This window comes from Cuculus canorus, chromosome 8 (assembly GCF_017976375.1).
Source record: "Cuculus canorus isolate bCucCan1 chromosome 8, bCucCan1.pri, whole genome shotgun sequence".
NCBI lineage: Eukaryota > Metazoa > Chordata > Aves > Cuculiformes > Cuculidae > Cuculus > Cuculus canorus.
In genome coordinates this window covers 26,406,741-26,425,461 of record NC_071408.1, presented here as the reverse complement: position 1 = coordinate 26,425,461, position 18,721 = coordinate 26,406,741, and the positions used below count along the sequence as shown (strand labels likewise).

At 56.1% G+C, this 18,721-nt stretch overlaps 1 protein-coding gene across 1 annotated transcript in view; it reads right to left on the bottom strand.

The window, feature by feature from the left end:
- Nucleotides 1–17,255, bottom strand: part of PIK3R3 (phosphoinositide-3-kinase regulatory subunit 3) — an 83,800-nt gene extending 66,545 nt beyond the window's left edge. The window contains exons 1-5 of the mRNA XM_054073118.1: nt 17,146–17,255; nt 15,864–16,564; nt 11,428–11,523; nt 11,098–11,175; nt 2,041–2,172 (exon numbers count right to left, since the gene is read on the bottom strand). Of these exons, the coding sequence (XP_053929093.1) occupies nt 2,041–2,172; nt 11,098–11,175; nt 11,428–11,523; nt 15,864–16,179 (622 nt within the window). The 5' untranslated portion in view covers nt 16,180–16,564; nt 17,146–17,255. The remainder of the gene's footprint in view (nt 1–2,040; nt 2,173–11,097; nt 11,176–11,427; nt 11,524–15,863; nt 16,565–17,145) is intronic.
- Between the last annotated feature and the right edge of the window lie 1,466 nt (nt 17,256–18,721).

Below are 18,721 nucleotides of genomic sequence, written 5' to 3'. Positions count from 1 at the left end.
GGCCCTTTCGTCTGTGAGGGACAGGGATGTCTCCAGGGTTGTTGCTCTCAGATGGCTTCAAAGCCTGGCTTGGCTGGGTGCTGACTCAGCTCCCTGTGGCTCTTTGCACCAGGACTGAGGCTTGGCTGATGCCCAGCCGGCTCCCAGCACCCCTCCTTGGGGCCAGAGAGCACCAGAGCCGGAGGGACGGCAGCTTCAGGATCCCTTCTGGAGCAGGTCCACAACGTGGCTGACCCTACTGGGCAGGCGATGGGATGCCCCTGCGTCTGACAGGCTGCTCCCAGGTGATGCTCTGCTTTGCTCCAGGCTTTCCCTACCCCAGCTGTCTGCTTTTTGAACCTTTTTGCATCTAGGGGGATGCTACAGAGAGAAGGTCCACAGCCAATGAGGGGATTTGGGGATTGTTTTTCCTTCTGCAGATGGTCAGCTTGCTGCTTTTCCGGGCCGCGGCCTCGAGTAGGGTAGAAGCAGCCTGCTTGCAAGGGCAGACTGCCAAAACCCAGCACGGTCTCCTGAAAGATTTGTGTTTTTATTTTTATTTTAAAGCCCCAGAGAAATCCCCATTGGTTTTGCCTCCATTCCTATCCCCTCCTCCTCCTGCACCCGTTGTGCCAGGAGCAGAGCCCGCTCTGGCGCAGGCTGCCAGGGAAAGGCGCCTTTGAAGTTGCTTAACGAGGCAACCCAGCTAATTGCTTCCTAATTGTTTTTTTTTTTTTTTTTTTTTTTAATCTTTGGAAGGGAGGCAGCCTTTGATTTCTGCTCTCTCCAGTGGGTGAGGGGAAGGCAGCAGCTTGGTGCCACCAGTCCTGGGGGTATTTCTTCTGGCTCTGTGCTCCTGCACGGGGCAGGGAGGACAGTCAAGTCCAGGTTGGATGGGGCTTTGAGCAGCCTGGTCTGGTGCGAGGTGTCCCTGCTCACAGCAGGGGGGTTGGAACTGGATGATCTTTAAGGTCCCTTCAGACCCAAACCATTCTGTGACTCTATTATTTTATGACAGGATGTGAGTTATGCCTCATCTTCTCCGTGTGTCTCTCCTGCCTTGCTGGAGGCCATGAAGAGGCTGTTGCCTTTTCCCTCTGGGATAAGGTAGGAAGAAGCTACACCGATCTGGCCACGGGTGATTTTTTGGTGCCTCTTAAGTCAGCCAAGATCATGATCTGCCTAAGCGCTAATCTGGCTCAGGGTAGGGAGGAAATGCACAGGGATGGAGGGCACTGCAGCAACTGGCAGCAACACGAGAGCTGCTGCAAAAGGGGAAATCCTGGATTCAGAGGTGATGAGGGGTTCAGGTCCTATCTAACAAGGTGGGAAAGGGCTTCATGTGTGCCTGGTAATGTCGGTGGGGCCTCAGGCTGGGAGATGCTGAGCAGGTCCGTGGGCACTCATTTGAAAACTGATTTTGGTCCTGATTTCCCTTTAGGATAGACCATGGACTCTGCTGACCTGGGTACAAGCCCTGCCCTTTTTATTAGGGAAAAAAAAAAACCCAAACAAAACAGGCAAAAAAGCCTGAAACATTGATGGTCTTGTACATTTGCACAGAGACTGGAAAGCTTGCAGGGACCTAAAGGCACTTCCTAATGGCACTAAGCTGAAAAAGCAGAGAATTTTCTATGTCCATATAAAGCCAAGAGTTAACGAGATTACAGTAAAAAATTCCCAGGCAGCAGAGCCAAAATATTATAGCAACGCTTTTTTTCTGGGGCCAACATCACCCAGCCTTGGCAGCCACCCGTCCCAGCAGGCAGCACCACCTCCTCTGGGCACTGCCGCAGGAGAAGACCCTGCCACAGCCAAGGCAAAGCTGCCCATCCCATCTTCCCTCACTTTCCCTGAGCATCTCACAAAAGGAGCTGCGTCACCCCAGTGCAGGGGATGTTTCCAGTGGTCCTTCTTGGGATCTGCCCTTAGTGCGACATCCAGACCGGGGATGCAGACAGGAGCCACCCTACAGATCCTGAGGAGCCTTAATAGGAGCTTTCTAAAACTCCTCCAGCCCCACAAGGTTCCCAGACACAGGGGCCACCCGACTGTGCTTACCTTGAGCGATGTGGACCAAGTCGCTGTAGAGGGCTGGGGGGATCAGGGGTGATGGGAGCTCCTGGAGGTACCACTTCAGGGCCTCTGCCAGTGTCTGGGCATCATACAAGTCCATGTCTACAGCTGAGGCATCTGTAGGGAGAGACCCAGCAGGAGACCTTAGCCCACGGTGCTGCCTCTCCGGTGTGGAGCTTGGAGCTCTTCCATCACTGCAGGCCTTCCTCCAGACATGGGCGCCAATTTCTTTGCCCGTGCCTCCATCCCCCAGGTGCAGCAGCCCAGGATTTCACTGCCATCCCCCGTCCCCCCCCAAAAAATATTCCTGTCCCAGTTTCCACTGACCCTGAGTTCAATGTGCCCACGGAGAGCCTCATGTGCACTATACACCTGGCACATGGTGTGTGGACTCTTGCTGTCCCATGGGGTCCCACCACAGGACAGCATGCATGGGATGGGCTGAACAGCTGCCCCAGGTTCCCTGTGCCACCCCAGCTCTGGAGGAACTGCGTGGAAAAATGCATCTATGCAATGGGGTTACATTCCCGAGGCAATGCCCATTGCTGAAAGCACACGTCATCCCCCAGTGACCCCAAAACTCTGTGAATGTGCCCCAGCTGGCATTGCTCTCCCAGTTCTGAAAGGCAGCTGCGCTGAGGGAGGTGGTGAGGATGCTCCAGGGACCAGGGCAAAGCGCCCAGGGGAGGCTGAGTCCATCCAGCCTGGACTTGGGGCAGGGGCAGTGCTCCAGGCAGAAATGTCCCAAGGTCTGCAAGAAGCCAAAGGGTGGAATGCATCCATCCAAGCCCTGCAGCTGGGCTGGTGTGGGGACATTGCTTCAGCAGCTTTCAAGGGCAAGAGCCCTTTCAGCATCCTTTGGTATTGCTTCATGCGTTTTTCTTGGAGGTCTCTCAGCCTGGCCAGGCCAGGAGGTGACTGCCCAGAGGGCAATGGTCCCTTTTGCAAAGATTAGGAGGTTTCAAAATCCACCTTTGATTCAAACTGAAGCCAAATGAAACATTTTGAAATTCTCCTTGCAGGAGAAATCTTGGGGTGGAGGGAATAATAAAAAAGCCCAAGATATTTGGGATTGTTTGAAATTGTTTGCGTTTAGAAACTGATTTTCTCACTTCTTCTAAATGAGAGCACTGAAAGGACTGAAAAGAGCAAATTTCACACTTTCTTAAATATGATGTGTCAGTTTCCAAATGTCCCAATGTGATTGAGAAGATGATGGTGGGCTTGCCCTGCTCTGAGCTACCTTCCTCTCTGCTTTCCGGGTCTTTACCAAAGATTCTGCTTTACCAAAATCAGTGCAATTTTGGGAGATGCTCCATCTCCCAGCCCAGCGTTTTCCAGCAGAAAATGCCTCAAGGCTCCAACCATTTCACTGACCACATGCGGCCATGCTCCCTTCTGGGGCAATAAGCCCAACAGAGTGGGGAAAAGCTATTTCCTAGGGCAAGGCTTCTGAGGAGCCTGGCCAGCAGGGCTGGGATGAGGAACAGCTTCCCAACTCCTGGCAAAGGCGAGTTTTGTGCAGCTTGACCTTGATCTTCTCTTCTTGGGGCGTCCTCACCATGGGTCAGGCATCGTGGGAGCCTGCCTGCCTTCCCCTCTGCCTGCTTGGGAACAAGAAGCTGTGGCGGGTCCCTTACAGCCAGTGTCTGCCATTTGGCTCAGAGACCAGAGAGAAAACAGATTGACCAATGCCTGAAGTGAAGCCTTTAACCCAGCTGCTGGAGACGCTACCTCATTTTCAGGAGCAAGCACCCGCTCTGCCAAGAACTGTGCCCCAGGGCAGGATGGGGACAGCTGGGAGAGATGCCACCAGTCTGGGGCAGGCAGCCATCCAGTGTGCCCAAACATGACCCGGTGCAAAGGTGGGTGCTTCTTTCTGGCACCTTCTGATGTTGAAGCATCACTGCATGGGCCACCCTGCCTTCAGCATCTTTGAGATGGGCAGGGCTGTGCCAGCTATAGTCTCCAGCACCTCAGCCCCATTCTGGTCTAGCTGATGTTCCCAGCTCCCAGCTGCACTTCTGGACTCTTTCGGCTGGTCAAAAGTGTTATTTCTACCTGGATTTGCAGGCGGATGACAGCCAATTCCCCATTTTGGTAGCACATGCCCTGCAGAAGTGAACTGGCAGGTTGGGTCCAGCTGGGCAGGGGGAGGAAAGCAGCACCAGGGATCCTATAAGATGCTCCAACCCCAACTTTGGGCTGAAATTCTGCAGTGCGTGATTGAAACACAGGGATGCTTCTGCAGGGTCTCAGGTTCTTGTTGCTTGGACAAGCAGCTGCGTTGCAAGAAGCTACTCCCATCAGTGGGATGCACCAGACAAAACACAGCCCCCTTCTCACCTGGGGGGAGCCCGGCTGCTCTCTGCTGCCTGCTGCTGTGGTTTCTGTAGGGACCTGCCACTCTCCTTAAGGATGCTGGTGCAAATTGGGGAGAGCAGCCGCAAGCTGTTTCTGCACAGGGAAGGGGCAGCTGCAGGGCACTGGCCCCAGGCGATCAGCCCCAGGCTTCACTGTGGCCTAATTAGCTCATTTGAATCGTTAGGCATGGGCTTGGGGGGGGACGTTCAAAGGGAAGGCTCAGCCAGTTTCAAAGTGAGACTTGAAAACATCTCTCCACCCAGAGAGGCGTGATGGGAAGACCAAGCTGATTCACACCCTGGTAACAAGGATGGATTGCCGATGGCAACATTTTCCTTGGCGCGTTGACTAGAAAGAGCCATTAGCCGGTTGCCCCCATCCTCCTGGAGATACAGGATTATCCTCCTGCCTCAGTTCCCCTCCTTCCCCTGGAGCCGCTGAGGTAAGTGGGCTCCCCGTTAGGTGGAGAACATGGCCAGGGGTTGCTCCAAGCTGCTCCCCAGCACTAACTGTGCCCCAGCAGCTCAGAGAGGCTTGGACAGCAGCTGGGGAAGGGTTAATCCTGGAGCCTTCCCAGCCAATTATGTCGGCTTGACCCCACGGATGCTTCTCTATCCTTATCAGAGGGAGATGATAACCAGCTATAAGAAGTTAATGATGCTGCAGGATGAGTCAGTGCTCTCCCACTGCTCTCCAGATGTTCCCATCCCCTCCCTGGGGAATGACATAGGGATTCCATCGCTTGCCACAAATAGAAGGAATATACCCCAAAACCCCAACCTCAACGCCATACCAGCTCCCTCCAGCACACAACCTGCTTGCTGACCTGCCAGCAAGCAATCGGCCAAGGACCAGCAGAGATCATCACTTGCCCATGGGGGAAGAAAAGCAGGAATTTATTTGCGGCTGGGGAAGGGGCATACAGGATGACCACCATCCTAGAGGGGAAAAGCAATGGGTCTCCTCCCACTAGGATGCCAGACCCCCACATCCCAGCAGAGGAAGGGGGGTGCTGGGACTTTGGGCTGAGTCAGGCCAGGCAGGAAGCACCAGGACCTCTCCTGGCAGCTGCAGCCAGCCCGGGAGGTGTGAGTAAGCCCGGAGTTTCAGTAAATGCGAAGGATGTTTAGCCAAGAGCTTGTGTGGAGGAGGTAGGGGGAGATTGTGCTTGAGCAGGTCCTGATATCTGGCTGTTCGCTGCATGTGGTCACAGGTGATGGCTGGGTCCACATCCCCAGGCAGTGGTGTGAGAAGGTGCAGATCCTGCCCAGACCCCACAGCCTCTCTTGCAGCAGGGAGTCCTGCAGGCTAAGCTGGACCTTGGCCACCAAGTGCTGCCACAATGGGATACATCGTCCCCGTGGTAGAGGGGCGTCAAAACTATCCAACCCTGGGGCTGACCTAATACGGACTTAGGAGTTTCCCTACCCCTTCTGGAACTTTTAGGTTTAATTCTCAGCTGGTGATGCTCTGATGTCCTTGTTGTCTGTTCCTGGGGGCTATTGCTTTCCCATCTGCACGGATGGTGCCTGCACAAGAACTTGTACACCTTGTGAACCCAACCAGGTGTTTGAGGCTCCTGGGCATCCCACACCGAGGGCTTCCTGGGGAACCATGCATCAAATCAGGGAATTTTTCCTCAGCTTTGATTCAGCATCACTGTAAGATCTCTCAGCCAGCCTGCTGGTACTTTGTGCTGGGGACTTGGCAGCTGCCAGGACACCCCCTGCCCATGCCCGGGATCTCCTGGCAGCCCCAGACACCCTCCTACGTGGGTTTCACTTTGGTGTACTCGCACTCAGCCAGGGCAGTGGTGCTGGGACCCCCTTTCCAGGGTGACCAGTGAGGCTGCCTCCCCCCTGCTTCCCGAGGGCAGCTCCCTTTCTCAGGTTCCCCAACAGCTACGGGAGGAGATGGCAAAAGCTCCCCCAGTTCATCCTGATGGGTCTGGCAGGGCCGTCTGCAGCACTGCCATTTATTTACCCTTCTTTCATCACTACCAAATATAAGAGATGAGCTCATGCCTCTTGCCAGGCTCTGACGATGCAGGGTTTATTTCCACTGCAGGTATAAATAAAAAGCAGCGCAGCAGGCACCGGGGCGGGCGCCTTGGGTTCGGGAGTAAAGTCATTGTGGTGGGGTTAATAGCTTGTCCAGGGGAAATAAGAGCCCTCGGGAGCCTCCAGCCCCTCTCTGGCATCTCAGGGATGAAGATGTGCTCCCTCCTTGGGCATCCAAGCCCTGATGATGGGGGGAGTGGTGTGAGGCCCCCTGGCTTGCTCTCCCCTACACTCCAGCCATTTCTGCCCAGCAGCAGCTCCCGGAAAGCCACGGGACCCACCGCCATCCGCTAATCCCCACCGAGCCCTGACCTAATTCCCGGGCATGTGAGCATGTCTCCAGGCAGACTGCTCTGCGCCGGGGCCGAGATCAAAGCATGCAGAATGGCAGCACAGGCACAGCACGCCTGGAGACACCAGCTCCAATCCGCCTCGCGCTGCTGCCGGATTCGCTCCAGCACCCCAAGGTGCAAGCAGTTGCTGCCTGGCCCTGCTACCATGGAAGATTTTCCCAGTGCTACCCGGAAAACGCTCATAGGGTTTGCATCTGATGATGGACACAAGAGCCTAGATCAGGGCACGGGGTAACCAAAATCCAGGAGGTTTCAGCCCCATCAAAGACGTGGGGCACCCAAGGAGACCCGCAGGGTCTCTGTGCCCTATCCACCCACCATGGAGGAGGGATGAGGATGCAGACTACCCCTACCCAGCAGCGGCAAAGTGCTGCCTGGCCACTATGCACAGGACTTTGCAGCCATCCCCATGCCGAGCCTCCCCAGGCTCAGGTCCCTCAGCTCTGAGCAGCTCCAGAACCCAACAGCCCACTCACAGCTCTGCTGCCACCGCCCAGAGAAGGTCCTGAGTTTCCAGGCTGAGCAGCACCTGTGAGGAGAGTGCTGCCCGGCACATCTCACAGGGTGTGGGAAGAAACCTGAGCAAGCATGGGGTGAGAAGACATCACCCCTGGGCACTGAAGGACCTCATGCACCTCTAGTCCACAGGCACCCAGGACTTTGCAGATGATTTGCCCCATCCCCTGTGCTCAAAAAAGCCTCTGAGCCACACACAGGGAACAGCAGGAGTGCTGGGGGCTGGAGACCCTCCTGCGTGTCCCCCCAGGCCATGAAGCAACGCCACACTGGGACACTGCAGAGAGAAACCCAGGGGTGGGGGAGTGTTGTACCCTGCTGCTACCATTTAAAGCTCTTAAAGCTCTACTTTCTTCTTCTTCTGTCCATAACTCCTTCCCTGCGGCTGCAGCAGGGCTCCTGGCTGGCGGATCGCTGCAACCCTTTGGTGAGTCCTCCCAGCCCACAGTGGGGCTGTGGTGTTTTGTTGAGTCCCTTTTTGGTACCGCCACGTGACTCTGACTCCCGTGTGCAGTGATGTTGCATGCCTCTGCTCGCCTCTCAGGGCATAATGGACTGAATTGAGCACTGAATACTCTAAACCAATTAATTCTCCTCTGGAGCCAGCATAAGCCGGCTGTGAGCCCATCCTTGCTTCACCCGCTGGCCCTGGTGGCATCTTAGCCAGGTGGCTGTGGAAGTGCTTACTTCACTTTATTGATAAATTCTGTCTTTGCTTTCTTTTTTTTTTAACGTATAAATGTTTTTGGGGTTTCCATCCAATATGGAAATACCAACTGTGGTGCACAGAGTCCAGCCAGTAGCCAGACACCATGGGCCTGCAAGGATGGGAAACCTTCATCCCAAAACTTGGGGGTAAGGGCTCCAAAAGGGCCAGGAATGGGGAAAGGGTTTGATCAGCACAATTCAGATGGGCACCTGCACTGCCCAGCCCCAGAGACACAGTGTCCATGGGCTCCCCAGGACAGCCAGGGCCACTTTGAGCTGTAGGGTTCCTCATCCTCCTCACTGGAAGTTCAGATGCTCTTTCAGTGTAGAAAACACTCTGTTTTCTCTGACACCTTAAGATTTGGGGGTTAGAAAACCAACATCTAAACTTTTTCAGCCCCTCCTCCTTTTTCCATACACTTTCTAGCAGTTTTCCTGGCACCTCTGCCAAACACCAGCGTGATTTGTGCATTTGCAGGGAAGCTGAAACCCCCAGTGGGAACTTGGTTTTCCCCTCCGCCGTTCAGTTCCAGCCGCCACCAGTCCTGGCTCTGATTTCTCCCCATCCTCAAGACAGAGCTTGGCGTTTACAGGCAGGCTGCTGGCAGAGATGGGGCGCTGGAGGGATGGACCATCAGGAGCACGAGAGGCAGGGAAACAAGACTCTTGCCTCTACTATCTCACGCATGGGACATGCAAACTCCCATTTATTTTTCTTTTGGCACGGACGCTTTACCCCACTGAGCGCAATGAAGTAAAAGTACAGGAGCCAAAGCAGAGATGCTCACCTGCCCATCCCAGCCCTGTTTGGGCTCCAGCAGAGCCCAGAGGAAGAACTACTAGGTCTCTGGTCTGCAGGAGGCTGTTGGGGGAACAGGCTGCCAAGCCTGGGTTCTGCAGGGATGCCGGCAGGAACATCATCCCCATCCTGTTTGCAGAGCATTCCTCTGGCAGGGCTGAGCATCAGCTCCTCTGGCTGAGAGCTTGCAAATGCATGCTATGCCCTACCTGCTCCAGCCAGCTACAGGGAGCTCTGGGTTTGCCCAGACCTGGTGCTGCCGAGCACACAGGGCAGCCCCCTGAGCTGCCAAATAAAAGAGCTTATTTACGTCCTTGAGGAGATGAGGGTGCATGGGAGCATCAAGTCTCTTGGGGCTGTTGAGAATTTTTTCAGGGCTTTCAAATGGTTTGAAAAATAATTACGGCATTTCTCTGCCCAGTGCTGGGACCTGTGGTAGGAGATGAAAATCTGGATGGATGCAGCAGCTGCTCAGAGCTCATGCCCAGGCTCCAGCAAAGCCAGCAGATTTTACCCCTGGGCTGAGGGAATCTCTTAAGGCTGGGCAGGATTTTGGTAGTGACCGCTGCAGTGCTGCCAGGGAGCCCTGTGCCTGCTGGGGATGCTGCACTGCCTGCACAGGGAGGACGGAGGACCTGTAACTCCTGCGTGCTCAGAAAGCAAAACATCCTTCTCATGCTGTTGTTGCTGCTCCTCCCTGCTCAGCCTGGCCATCAATGCCCATTGGTGTCTGGATGCCTTCGCCTCCTCTGTAGACCAGCTGGGAAATCTGAGCACCCTGCTGCTCCTGCCTTCTTCAGACAGCAGGAGCTTCTGCAAGACTAGGGCAGCAGAATGCTGGGGTGCACAGTGCCCCCCAGTATCCCCGGGGGACTAGAGCCCTCCTTGGGCAGTGGGAATGGAGCAGCCCCAAGACCCCCAGCATCTCCTTCTAGGACTCCTGGGACACCTCATCATTCTCTCCTGTATCCCTTCCTTCTCTGCAGCCCCCGGACTCCCAACATCTCCTGCTGGTACCCTCAGGACACCCCAGTATCCCCTCCTGCATCCCTTCCTTCTCCGCAGTCCAAGGACCCCTAACATCTCCTGTTGGGACCCCCAGGAAACCCCTGCATCCCCTGCTGCAACCCCTGGAACCCTCCAGCACCCGCTCCTGCATCCCTTCCTTCTCTGCAGCCTCAGGATCCCCAGCATCTCCTGCTGGGACCCCCAGGACATCCCAGCTTCCCCTCCTGCATCCCTTCCTTCTCCACAGCCCCTGGACACCCAGCATCTCCTGCTGAGACCCCTGGGACACTCCAGCATCCTCTCCCTGCAACTCCCGACACCCTCCAGCATCCCCTCCTTCTCCGCAGCCTCAGGACCCCCAACATCTCCTGCTGGGATCCCCGGGACACCCCAGCACCCTTCCTGCGCCCCCCAAGACACCCCGACATCCTCTCCTGCATCCCTTCCTTCTCCGCAGCTCCGTCCCCCGCCCGGCGAGGACTCGGCTCTCGGTGCGCGGGGGAAGAGATGAGGTCATGTTGCTTAATATAGCGATTTCATCACAGCCCTTCTCCCCAGCAACACGGCCCGGCTGCCGCCGGCTCCCGGCGCTGGCAGAGCCGCCAGCGCCCCCCCGGCAGCTCCCGGGATGCTGGGGGGATGCGGGGCCGGACCCGGGCTGCTCGGGGCCGGACCGTGCCTGGTGCCACAGTGCCGCCCTCTGGGCACCGCGGCCGGGAGGATGGAGATGCTCCATGCAGCCCCGCGACCCCAGACTGGGGCAGCATGCTGGATCCATCACTTTCCGAGCCACCCGAGCCGTGAATTTAGGAGCGAGGGGGGGGAAGACGGTTTTTCCCACCCTGCTCGTGCCTCCTCCAGTCGTGCAAAACGCTTCTCATTCTCCTAAAACGGAGCTTTTTATTCCCTTTCTTTTTCCCTGCCCTGCTCCTCAAACAGAAGGCCTAGAGGTTCACAGAACGAAATATTTTTCTCCCTAAAAATCTTCAAACAGAGCTCCTAGTGAAGCATCCCAGCCCGACACCTGCATCCCTCTTGGCAGCATCGTACCAGGGTATTTGGGGAGCTGAGAGCGACTTGCATACAAACAAGGCTTTCCAGAGCTGGAATTAGGGCCATAATGAGGTTGGAGCCAATTAGCCATCCCTGCTCTGCCCCGGTAGCATGACTCGCCTGGCAGCATCACCTTCACAGCCCCCTTCCCTCCTCGGAGGGATACGGCTCTGGGACTTACCCGTCAGAAGAGCCTGCTTCAGCTCAGCATCCCCCAGTGCTCCTGGGGTGGATCTGTAGAGCACCTCGCTGTTGAGACCTGGGAAGCAGCCAGGAGAAAGGAGTCAGTCCCGAGTCCTACATCATCCCCCCTGCTGCCCTCCAATGCAATGGAAGCAATCGGAGACCACCAATCTCCCTCACCCTGCCCGAACTGCGTGGGGACCAGGGTTCATAGGGAGAGATTTGGCTCCAGCACTGCACTCAGGGCATCTCCAAGCACCAGCAGAATGAGTGGTCACGCACACGCAACCGCATACGCCCTGCAGATGGACACCACGGCTGTCCCTACCTTGTTTTTCCAGTGCCTCGATGAGCTTGGCCACGGTTGTCAGCGCCTGCTCGGGAAGAGTGGGGTGCTCAGTGAGCTCGGACTGCCCGGGGAGCCCTGTGACGGAAAGATGGGGAGAAGTGGCTTAGAAATTCCTGCCTGCAGGAATTCCAGCCTCTTTTCTCAGCTGCCTCAGGACGGGATCAAGCTGCTGTTTTGGCACAGCAGCAACCAACACTTCAGTTCACGTGTGTCCAATTTTGGAGAATTTCTCCCTTATTTTTATCCTCCTTTCTCACTAAGAGCTGCCATCAGGGGCTCAGCCACTAGCTGAGATGCAAGGACCTGCTCAGGCACACACCCAGCTCCCAGGGAGCATCCTGCCCTGAGCATGGAGACCCTTCAAGCCCAAACCCCTTCCCCACCTCTCCTCCGATGGCACCGAGGACTAACCTCTCTCATCACCCACGGCCTTTAGTGGCACCAGGCAGGAGCTGTGGGACCAGATCCACACCTGGAGTGGACACTGCTCCCTGCAGCTCTCACCCACTTGAATGTTCTTCTGTCTACAGCAGGGATAAACACAAGCCCAGGGAGGACTCGGCCGCTCCTTTGGCTGGAATAGACCTCCCCCAGCCCTTGAAGAGCCCTTCAGCAAATAACGGGCAAAGCTTCCCATGGCACAAATCCTCAGGTTCCACTGGTTCCTGGGTTTTATACCAAGGACACTCCATCCTAGACCCAGCCAGAGGGGAGCAAACCACCTGGCAGGTGTGGAGCAGCTTTATTTATCCCAGGGCCTGCTGCATCCATTTCATCAGGTATATAAGAAGGGGTATCCCTTCTTATCACCCTACCTGATAAACCCTTCCTGTGCAGAAATACCTGATGGACACCCTGACAGTAGAGTTGGGGGATTTCTCCCTCCTACTTTTTCATTAGTGGCCCTGAATCCCCGCGTGGAGCTGGCAGGGGGCTGGCAGGGCTGCTGCCGGCTGCAGCACTCCAGAGCTGTATGCGACTATGGGGATACGGGTGGCATCTGTAAAGGCTGACATGCCAAGAGCTCTTTGCCCATTTTACATGGCAAGTAGATCCATTCTGCTGCAAATATATTTTTTAGAGAATATAGGAAATTAAATAAAGCCCAAGCATGACTTTGTTTTCCCCCACAGCGATGTGTGCCCCAGCACCGCCAACTCCCTTGTTATGTTCAGTCCATCTTTGGGTTTTGCTATGTAACAGAAGCTAAGGTGCTCATGTATGAAGCCAAGAAACCAACAACAATTTTAAGGAATGAAAAAGCAAAAACCAACAATCATAGAATCATAGAAGCTTTGGGCATGTCCACATTGCCTTTGACTTTTTGCAAAATCATAACCTGGCTGCAAGGGGTGGATCCAGGCTCTGATCTTCACTGCAGTGATGCCCTGATGCTCCCTGGAGAACAGGGTGGAATGAAACCTCCTGCTCATGGGTGGCTGATCTGGTCCCCAAGCACTGCTGTGACCCCCAAGCCTGGCAAGGGGGTCCCCTCCGCATGTGGCTTTGGGTGGGAATGGGGAAGATTTCAGGGTTTAAAGCAAAGTGCGTGGTTGGGGACTCATGGAAAATGTCCCCACTGCACAAGTGCTTTTTTTAATTAGGAAAAACTGGGCTTTGGTCTCCCGGCCGATGGCTTAGGGAAAAGGTGGTGACTGCAAAAAATTTACCATCTGTTTCTTCTTGCTGGATACAGCAGGAAGGGCCCCAAGCTCAGGTTGGAGCTTTAGCCCATCCTGTCCCTGCAGGGTGCCAGGCTGGACCCCAACATCCTGACACACCACTTGGTTCCAACCTTGGGTGAAGCAGAGGTGATGCCTCACAGCAGAAATGCCACCCAGGACAACTAAGCAGGGGCAAAACAGCTGCCAAGCTCCTGGGAAGTCCTCTGGGACTCAAATTCACTGCAGAGCCATTTTTAGGATGTTATTTAATTAAAAAAAGACCATTCCTCCCTGCAGAGCCAGCCCTGGCTCCAGGGTACAGCTGGGAAATGCAGTGTCTCACCCCCATTCAGGGCATCCCGACTGTTCCACCCCACTCAGGGTCCCCCGCCAGCACTGGGGCTCAGTGGGCACAGGGAACATGCGGGGTGGTACACTGCTGGCACGGAAAAATAAGCATTCTGGCCAGCCAGAAAAAGTGTCCCTCAAAACCTTCATCTGGGAATGGAAACAGTTTGGGAAGAATTTTTTTTTTTTAAAAAAAAAAAAAAAAAAAAAAAGAAAGAAAAAAAAAAGTACCTTTTCTTCCAAGAGGATGTTGGAGATATTTACTCTAAGGGAAATCCCGCCAGCTGGAAGGTTTGGGTTTAAACAGACGTAAAATGGTACACGCTGCTCTGCTGCTGCAGAAAGACAGGGTCACAGGCCACGAGTGTCCCCTGCCAAGGTGCCACACACCCTGGCATCACCCAGGAAAGCCACCCCGGAGGGGCATCGAGTGGCACAACACCAGGGAGGCAGCACCCAGCACCCCCCGGACCTTGGGGCTACACACAGGCCATGGTCAAAGCATGTCCTGCAGATGGCAGCACCCTCCCCCCCCCATCTACCCCCAAAAGCTGGGTTTAGTTTTTCCTGCTTAACAAAAAAACCAACAACTCAATTTTACCTTTCTTAAAAAATTAAATTCTCTCCCCAACGCTCATGCGGGGTTTGGGCTCTCCATCCAGGCTGCGCTTGCGGCTGGGGATGGACCTCGCTCGGTGGGGCATCACCGTGTCCCAGGCACCCGCGGGCAGGGGTCCCAGGGCACATCGCCCAACCCCTCGGAAAGGAGCCCAGGACCACCCCCTCTGTGGGACAGGAGTGTAGCAGTGGTGAGGGACAGCACGGGCAGGAGCAAGAAGGTGGCTTCACCCTTCTTCCTGTTGGAAGAGGCTGCAGAGCCCTTGAGCCTGCGTCTTTGCGGCTGGAGTCATTGACACTACGGCACCGAGTTCGCCAGGGCTCTGCCTGCCAACGGGCTCCTCATGCACCAATGAACTTGACTGGGAAGGTGGCTCAGACCCCTTGTCTGGCCCCAAAAAGTGCTCTCCTCCCTCCTCCAAAGGCTCGACATAGCTGTTCACTGACCCTCACCAGTGCCTCAGGGACCGTGGCTGCCTCGGCATGCTTGGAACATCGATAGAGGAGGGGCACCCACCTTCTGGTGAGGCAGAGAGGGGTTCCAGTATGCTTCTCATGCAGTTGTCATGGGGCTGAGTGACAAGATCCACACGGTGATCCCACACATGGTGGTAGATGGTGTCAGGGGAAGGGGTTGTCCCCTGCCAGCCCCGCTGTGCTTGGGCCAGGTGGGACCCACCCTCTTAAATCACTACATCAAGGGGGTCATGAACAATATCTTGGAGGGAGACTGGCTCCTCATCAGCAGGTGCCCCTCTACACCCGGCACCAAGATACCTCCAAAGCCTACCCAGCCCAGGAAGAACACTGCCTCTCTGGTTACCACATCCATGCCTTGGTCTCCAACTGGGCAAACCAAGCGCCCCTGGGCAGGTTTTGATTAACCAGTGAGGCTTTCCAAGCCCCATGCCCACACAGACAGCCATTTCTCCTCCATTGCAAACCAGAGAAGGAGAACACCACTGCTTTGGCCAGGGCCACCACATTGTGCCTGACTGGATGAGGAGTTTTTCACATTTTTTTTTAGCTGAACACATTACACAACTGCTGTGAAATTCCTTCCAGTCCCAACACACTTGGCCACAGTAAGTGGTGAGGGCAGAGCTGGCTGCACCAGCTGGGCAGATCCCAGCGAAGAAATGGCTGGAGGCCCCCATGCCATGAAAGGTCCTGTCAAATATCCCCTCCAGCACTGTGCTGCAGCCTCCAGGGATGGAAGAGCCTCCCAGGGATCAACCCTGCTGCCTGCCAAGATGGTCCCCTGTCCCAGTTAGCACAAAGTGACAGTAAGGCTGGGAGCTGGCCAGGGGCCAGCGCTCACCCGGGCACTGAGAGCAGCCGGAATCAGGTGCCGCAGTGGTGGGGAAAAGAGCAGTTGAGGAAAGAAATGTCCCCAGGGACCACCATGGGGCTTTCTGCTCCTCCCTGGAGGGTGGTCAAAGGACTCCTGCATCTTCTGTGCTCTCACAGACCTTGAATCCCTTGGACATCCCATTCCAGCACAGCAGCCAGTCCAGGATGCTGGTGAGAAGCAATCCCTGCAGTGCATTTTCTTGGAGGAACAATACCCGGGGCACCCCCTGCTCCATCTGCCACTGCCTCGATGCACCAAGGAAGATAAATCCCAGGGCAGTTCCACCATCTGGGGCTGGATCCCCATCCCAAGAGCGGATCCCCACCAAGCCACCCCCACTGCAAGGATCCATTTGGGCTCCATGCCACCCTCACATCTTGCAGGGGACACCCATCCATGGGCTCCCATCTTCCCGCTCTCCCAGCACTCACCCCAGGGTGCAGAGGTCCCGGCGGGTGGTGGGGGCAAGGGCCGTGGCCTGGCCTTGGCAGCTGTGGTGACGATGCGTGCAGGACCCAGGTACTCCACGTAGGTGCCAGGGAAGTTGCCACGCTCCTTGGTGCGCTCGTTGAGGCCGTGGAGCCAACCCTGGGGGCTGCGCTCATCCCCGTCCTTGTAGTCGGGGTTGCTGAGCAGCCCAGCCCTGCTGACCGTCAGCACATCCCCGGGGCACAGTGCCAGGTCCTCCTCCCGGTCCTTCTGGTACTCATAGAGAGCCCGATACTGCAGCCCATCCGAGGAGGCCATGGTGACGGCGTGGTGTGGGTCACGCTGCCCGAATCCAGCTGGGCATCGGGGGTCTGGGGTGGCTGCACGGGGCACGTATGGCCAGGCTGGAGCAATGCAGCTGGGATGGGAGCGCTCCCTTCCCTGCACACGCAGAATAAAATCTCAGTGTTGGAAAATCTGTGCTTTGGAGAGTGGCTCTTGATACCTCCAGCCTCCAAAATCACTGTGGAGCCATACCAGTGCCCAGGGCTCGGCAGGGCTGGCTCAGGTATGGGCAGGGAGGCTTTTTGTCGCTGGGGCAAATGAAGCAGAGAAAATGAGGCTGATTGGGGTGCTGGGTACAAACATGCTGTCCTCTTCTCAGCCTGGTCTCATCTCCACAGCACTGAGGACCTCCCTGTCTCTGCCAAAGAGAAAGGTAGCACATCAGCGACCAAATCGCTGTCTCAACCCCACCACTCCATCTCCCCATTCCAGGCACCCGATGCTGGGAAGAGTCCAGCGTCTCACTCAGCTCCCGCTTCCCAGGGAGCTCCCGCCAGCAGGACTCGGCTGCTGCACGCAAGGAAAGTACCGGCAAGAGTCTGGAAAGTAGGGCAAGAGATCACGCCACGGGCTTTTAAAATAGACATATGTGCCGAGAAACCTCCTGCCGCACACAGCTCCCCTCCGGCAGCTCCAGCCTGGCATCACCACTGCTCCGAGCTGGCGGATGAAGACGTAGGATTTTTGAGTGGTTTATTTATTTTTATTTATTTTTGGTTTGGGTACATTTTTAAATATTCCTCCAAGAGAGGCATCTTCCCTAGGGGAGGGAAAGGCTGTGCTGCTGCCAACCCGCTGCCCCCCAGGATCCCCACGGATGAGGGATGGAGGGATGGATGAGGAGCACAGCCGCGGGACCGCCTGTCTGTCCGTCCATCCATCCATCCACCCATCCGGCTCACCTCTCGGAGTCCTCCCGCTGCCCCTCTCCAGCCTTACCGGACGCTGCGGCTTCCCCGGCGGGAGCGGAGCCGCGCTCCGGCGGTGATGTCAGCCTCCCTCCTCCTCCTCCTCCTCCTCCCCCGGTACCCGGGCGGCCCCCCCTTCTCCCTCCCTCCCGCTCTGCGGCGGGGGGGGGGGACCGCCCGGCTACCGGGGAGGGGGGGAGCTGGAGGAGTAAGTGGATGATTTCATCCCCAGATGCAGCATCTCTGCTCCAAAACTGCCTCCTCTGCGGGATGGGGAGGCTCCATCCAGCCCGAGGGACACGGGAGGACCAGCATCCCATGGACAACACTCCCGTGCCAGCCAGCTCGCCCTGCTTCACCACCACAGCCCTTAGCCGCGATCAAAACCACGCACAGGACAGGCAGGAGATGCCATGGAGAATTCCAGCCCAGGGATGCTCTGGGTCCTCACTCTCCTCATGAGCATCTGCCCAGAAATGTTCTCCAGACCAGAGATAAGGGCTGAGCACCCCATAATACAGTGCAGGGTGATGCTGTCAGAGCTCCTGCATGCAGTGATGCTCCTTAAAAATTAACGAGCCATCATTTAAAAGGTAATGGGCCAGAGAACTTGGAGAGGGCTGGCAGGGCTCATAGGGAAAGGGCCAAGCTCAGCCGCAGCAGGGACACACACGTCACCAGCCCACGGCAACAGCAGCAGCAGGGACATGCATGAAGAATATCAGTTCTCAGCTCCCTTCCAGCTGGGGGACACCCACGCTGGAGGTGCCTCTGCCCTGAGGTGGTTTGTGCCTCCATGAACCTCAGGACAGATAAGCTCTCCAAAAAATGTGATTGTTCTTGAGGCACAGCAAGGCTGATGTGATGTTCCCAGAGGTGCAGAGGCTTAGATGTTTGGTTTTATTTTTTTTTCAATCCTTGCTTCTCATGCTGACTCCTCTGAACTGGCAGTTGCTCCTTGTCTTTGCCGCAGGTTAGGCATCCTAAAAATAGATGGTACCTAAAACACGAGCTCTGGGAAATGCACTCTGGCTGAATCCAGGCCAGCGCTGGAGTAGGACAAGGGTGGCACAATGTCCAAGGGGGCACCAAAGGAGCCGGGGAAGAGCTGGGAAACTGAGGCATAGAGGCCAGCAGAGCAACACAGGAGGTGTGTTGCCCTTCTCACCCATGATTTCAGCAAACTTCCTGCTTCTTTCCCTGCAGCACAGGGCCTCACCTTGTTGGGCAGCAGCATCCTAAGGGATTTCACCCCAGCTGCATTGCCCCAGGCAGCACACAGCCCCCACCACCCCATTCCCCAGCACAAGTCCAGCCCATCTGCTGGCCTTTGAGGACTAAATGGCTTTTTCTCTCCCGTGCCCCAGTCCCGATGGCACCGTGCTGCAGCTGCCAGAACAGAGCCAGAGTCAGCTGCAAACAGCCAGACGCTGCCTTCCTCTCATATCGTGCTTCCCTTCCTGGGGCTGCCCCAGTCATGTCCGCTATGTCCTGCTAGGGACGAAAGGGCACCTTGATGGATGCCTAAAGTCCTTCTTGGTCTCCCCAGCAGTTCCACTGGACCTTTCGAGCCAACCAGGCTAGGACACAGTGCCAGCACTCAAGAG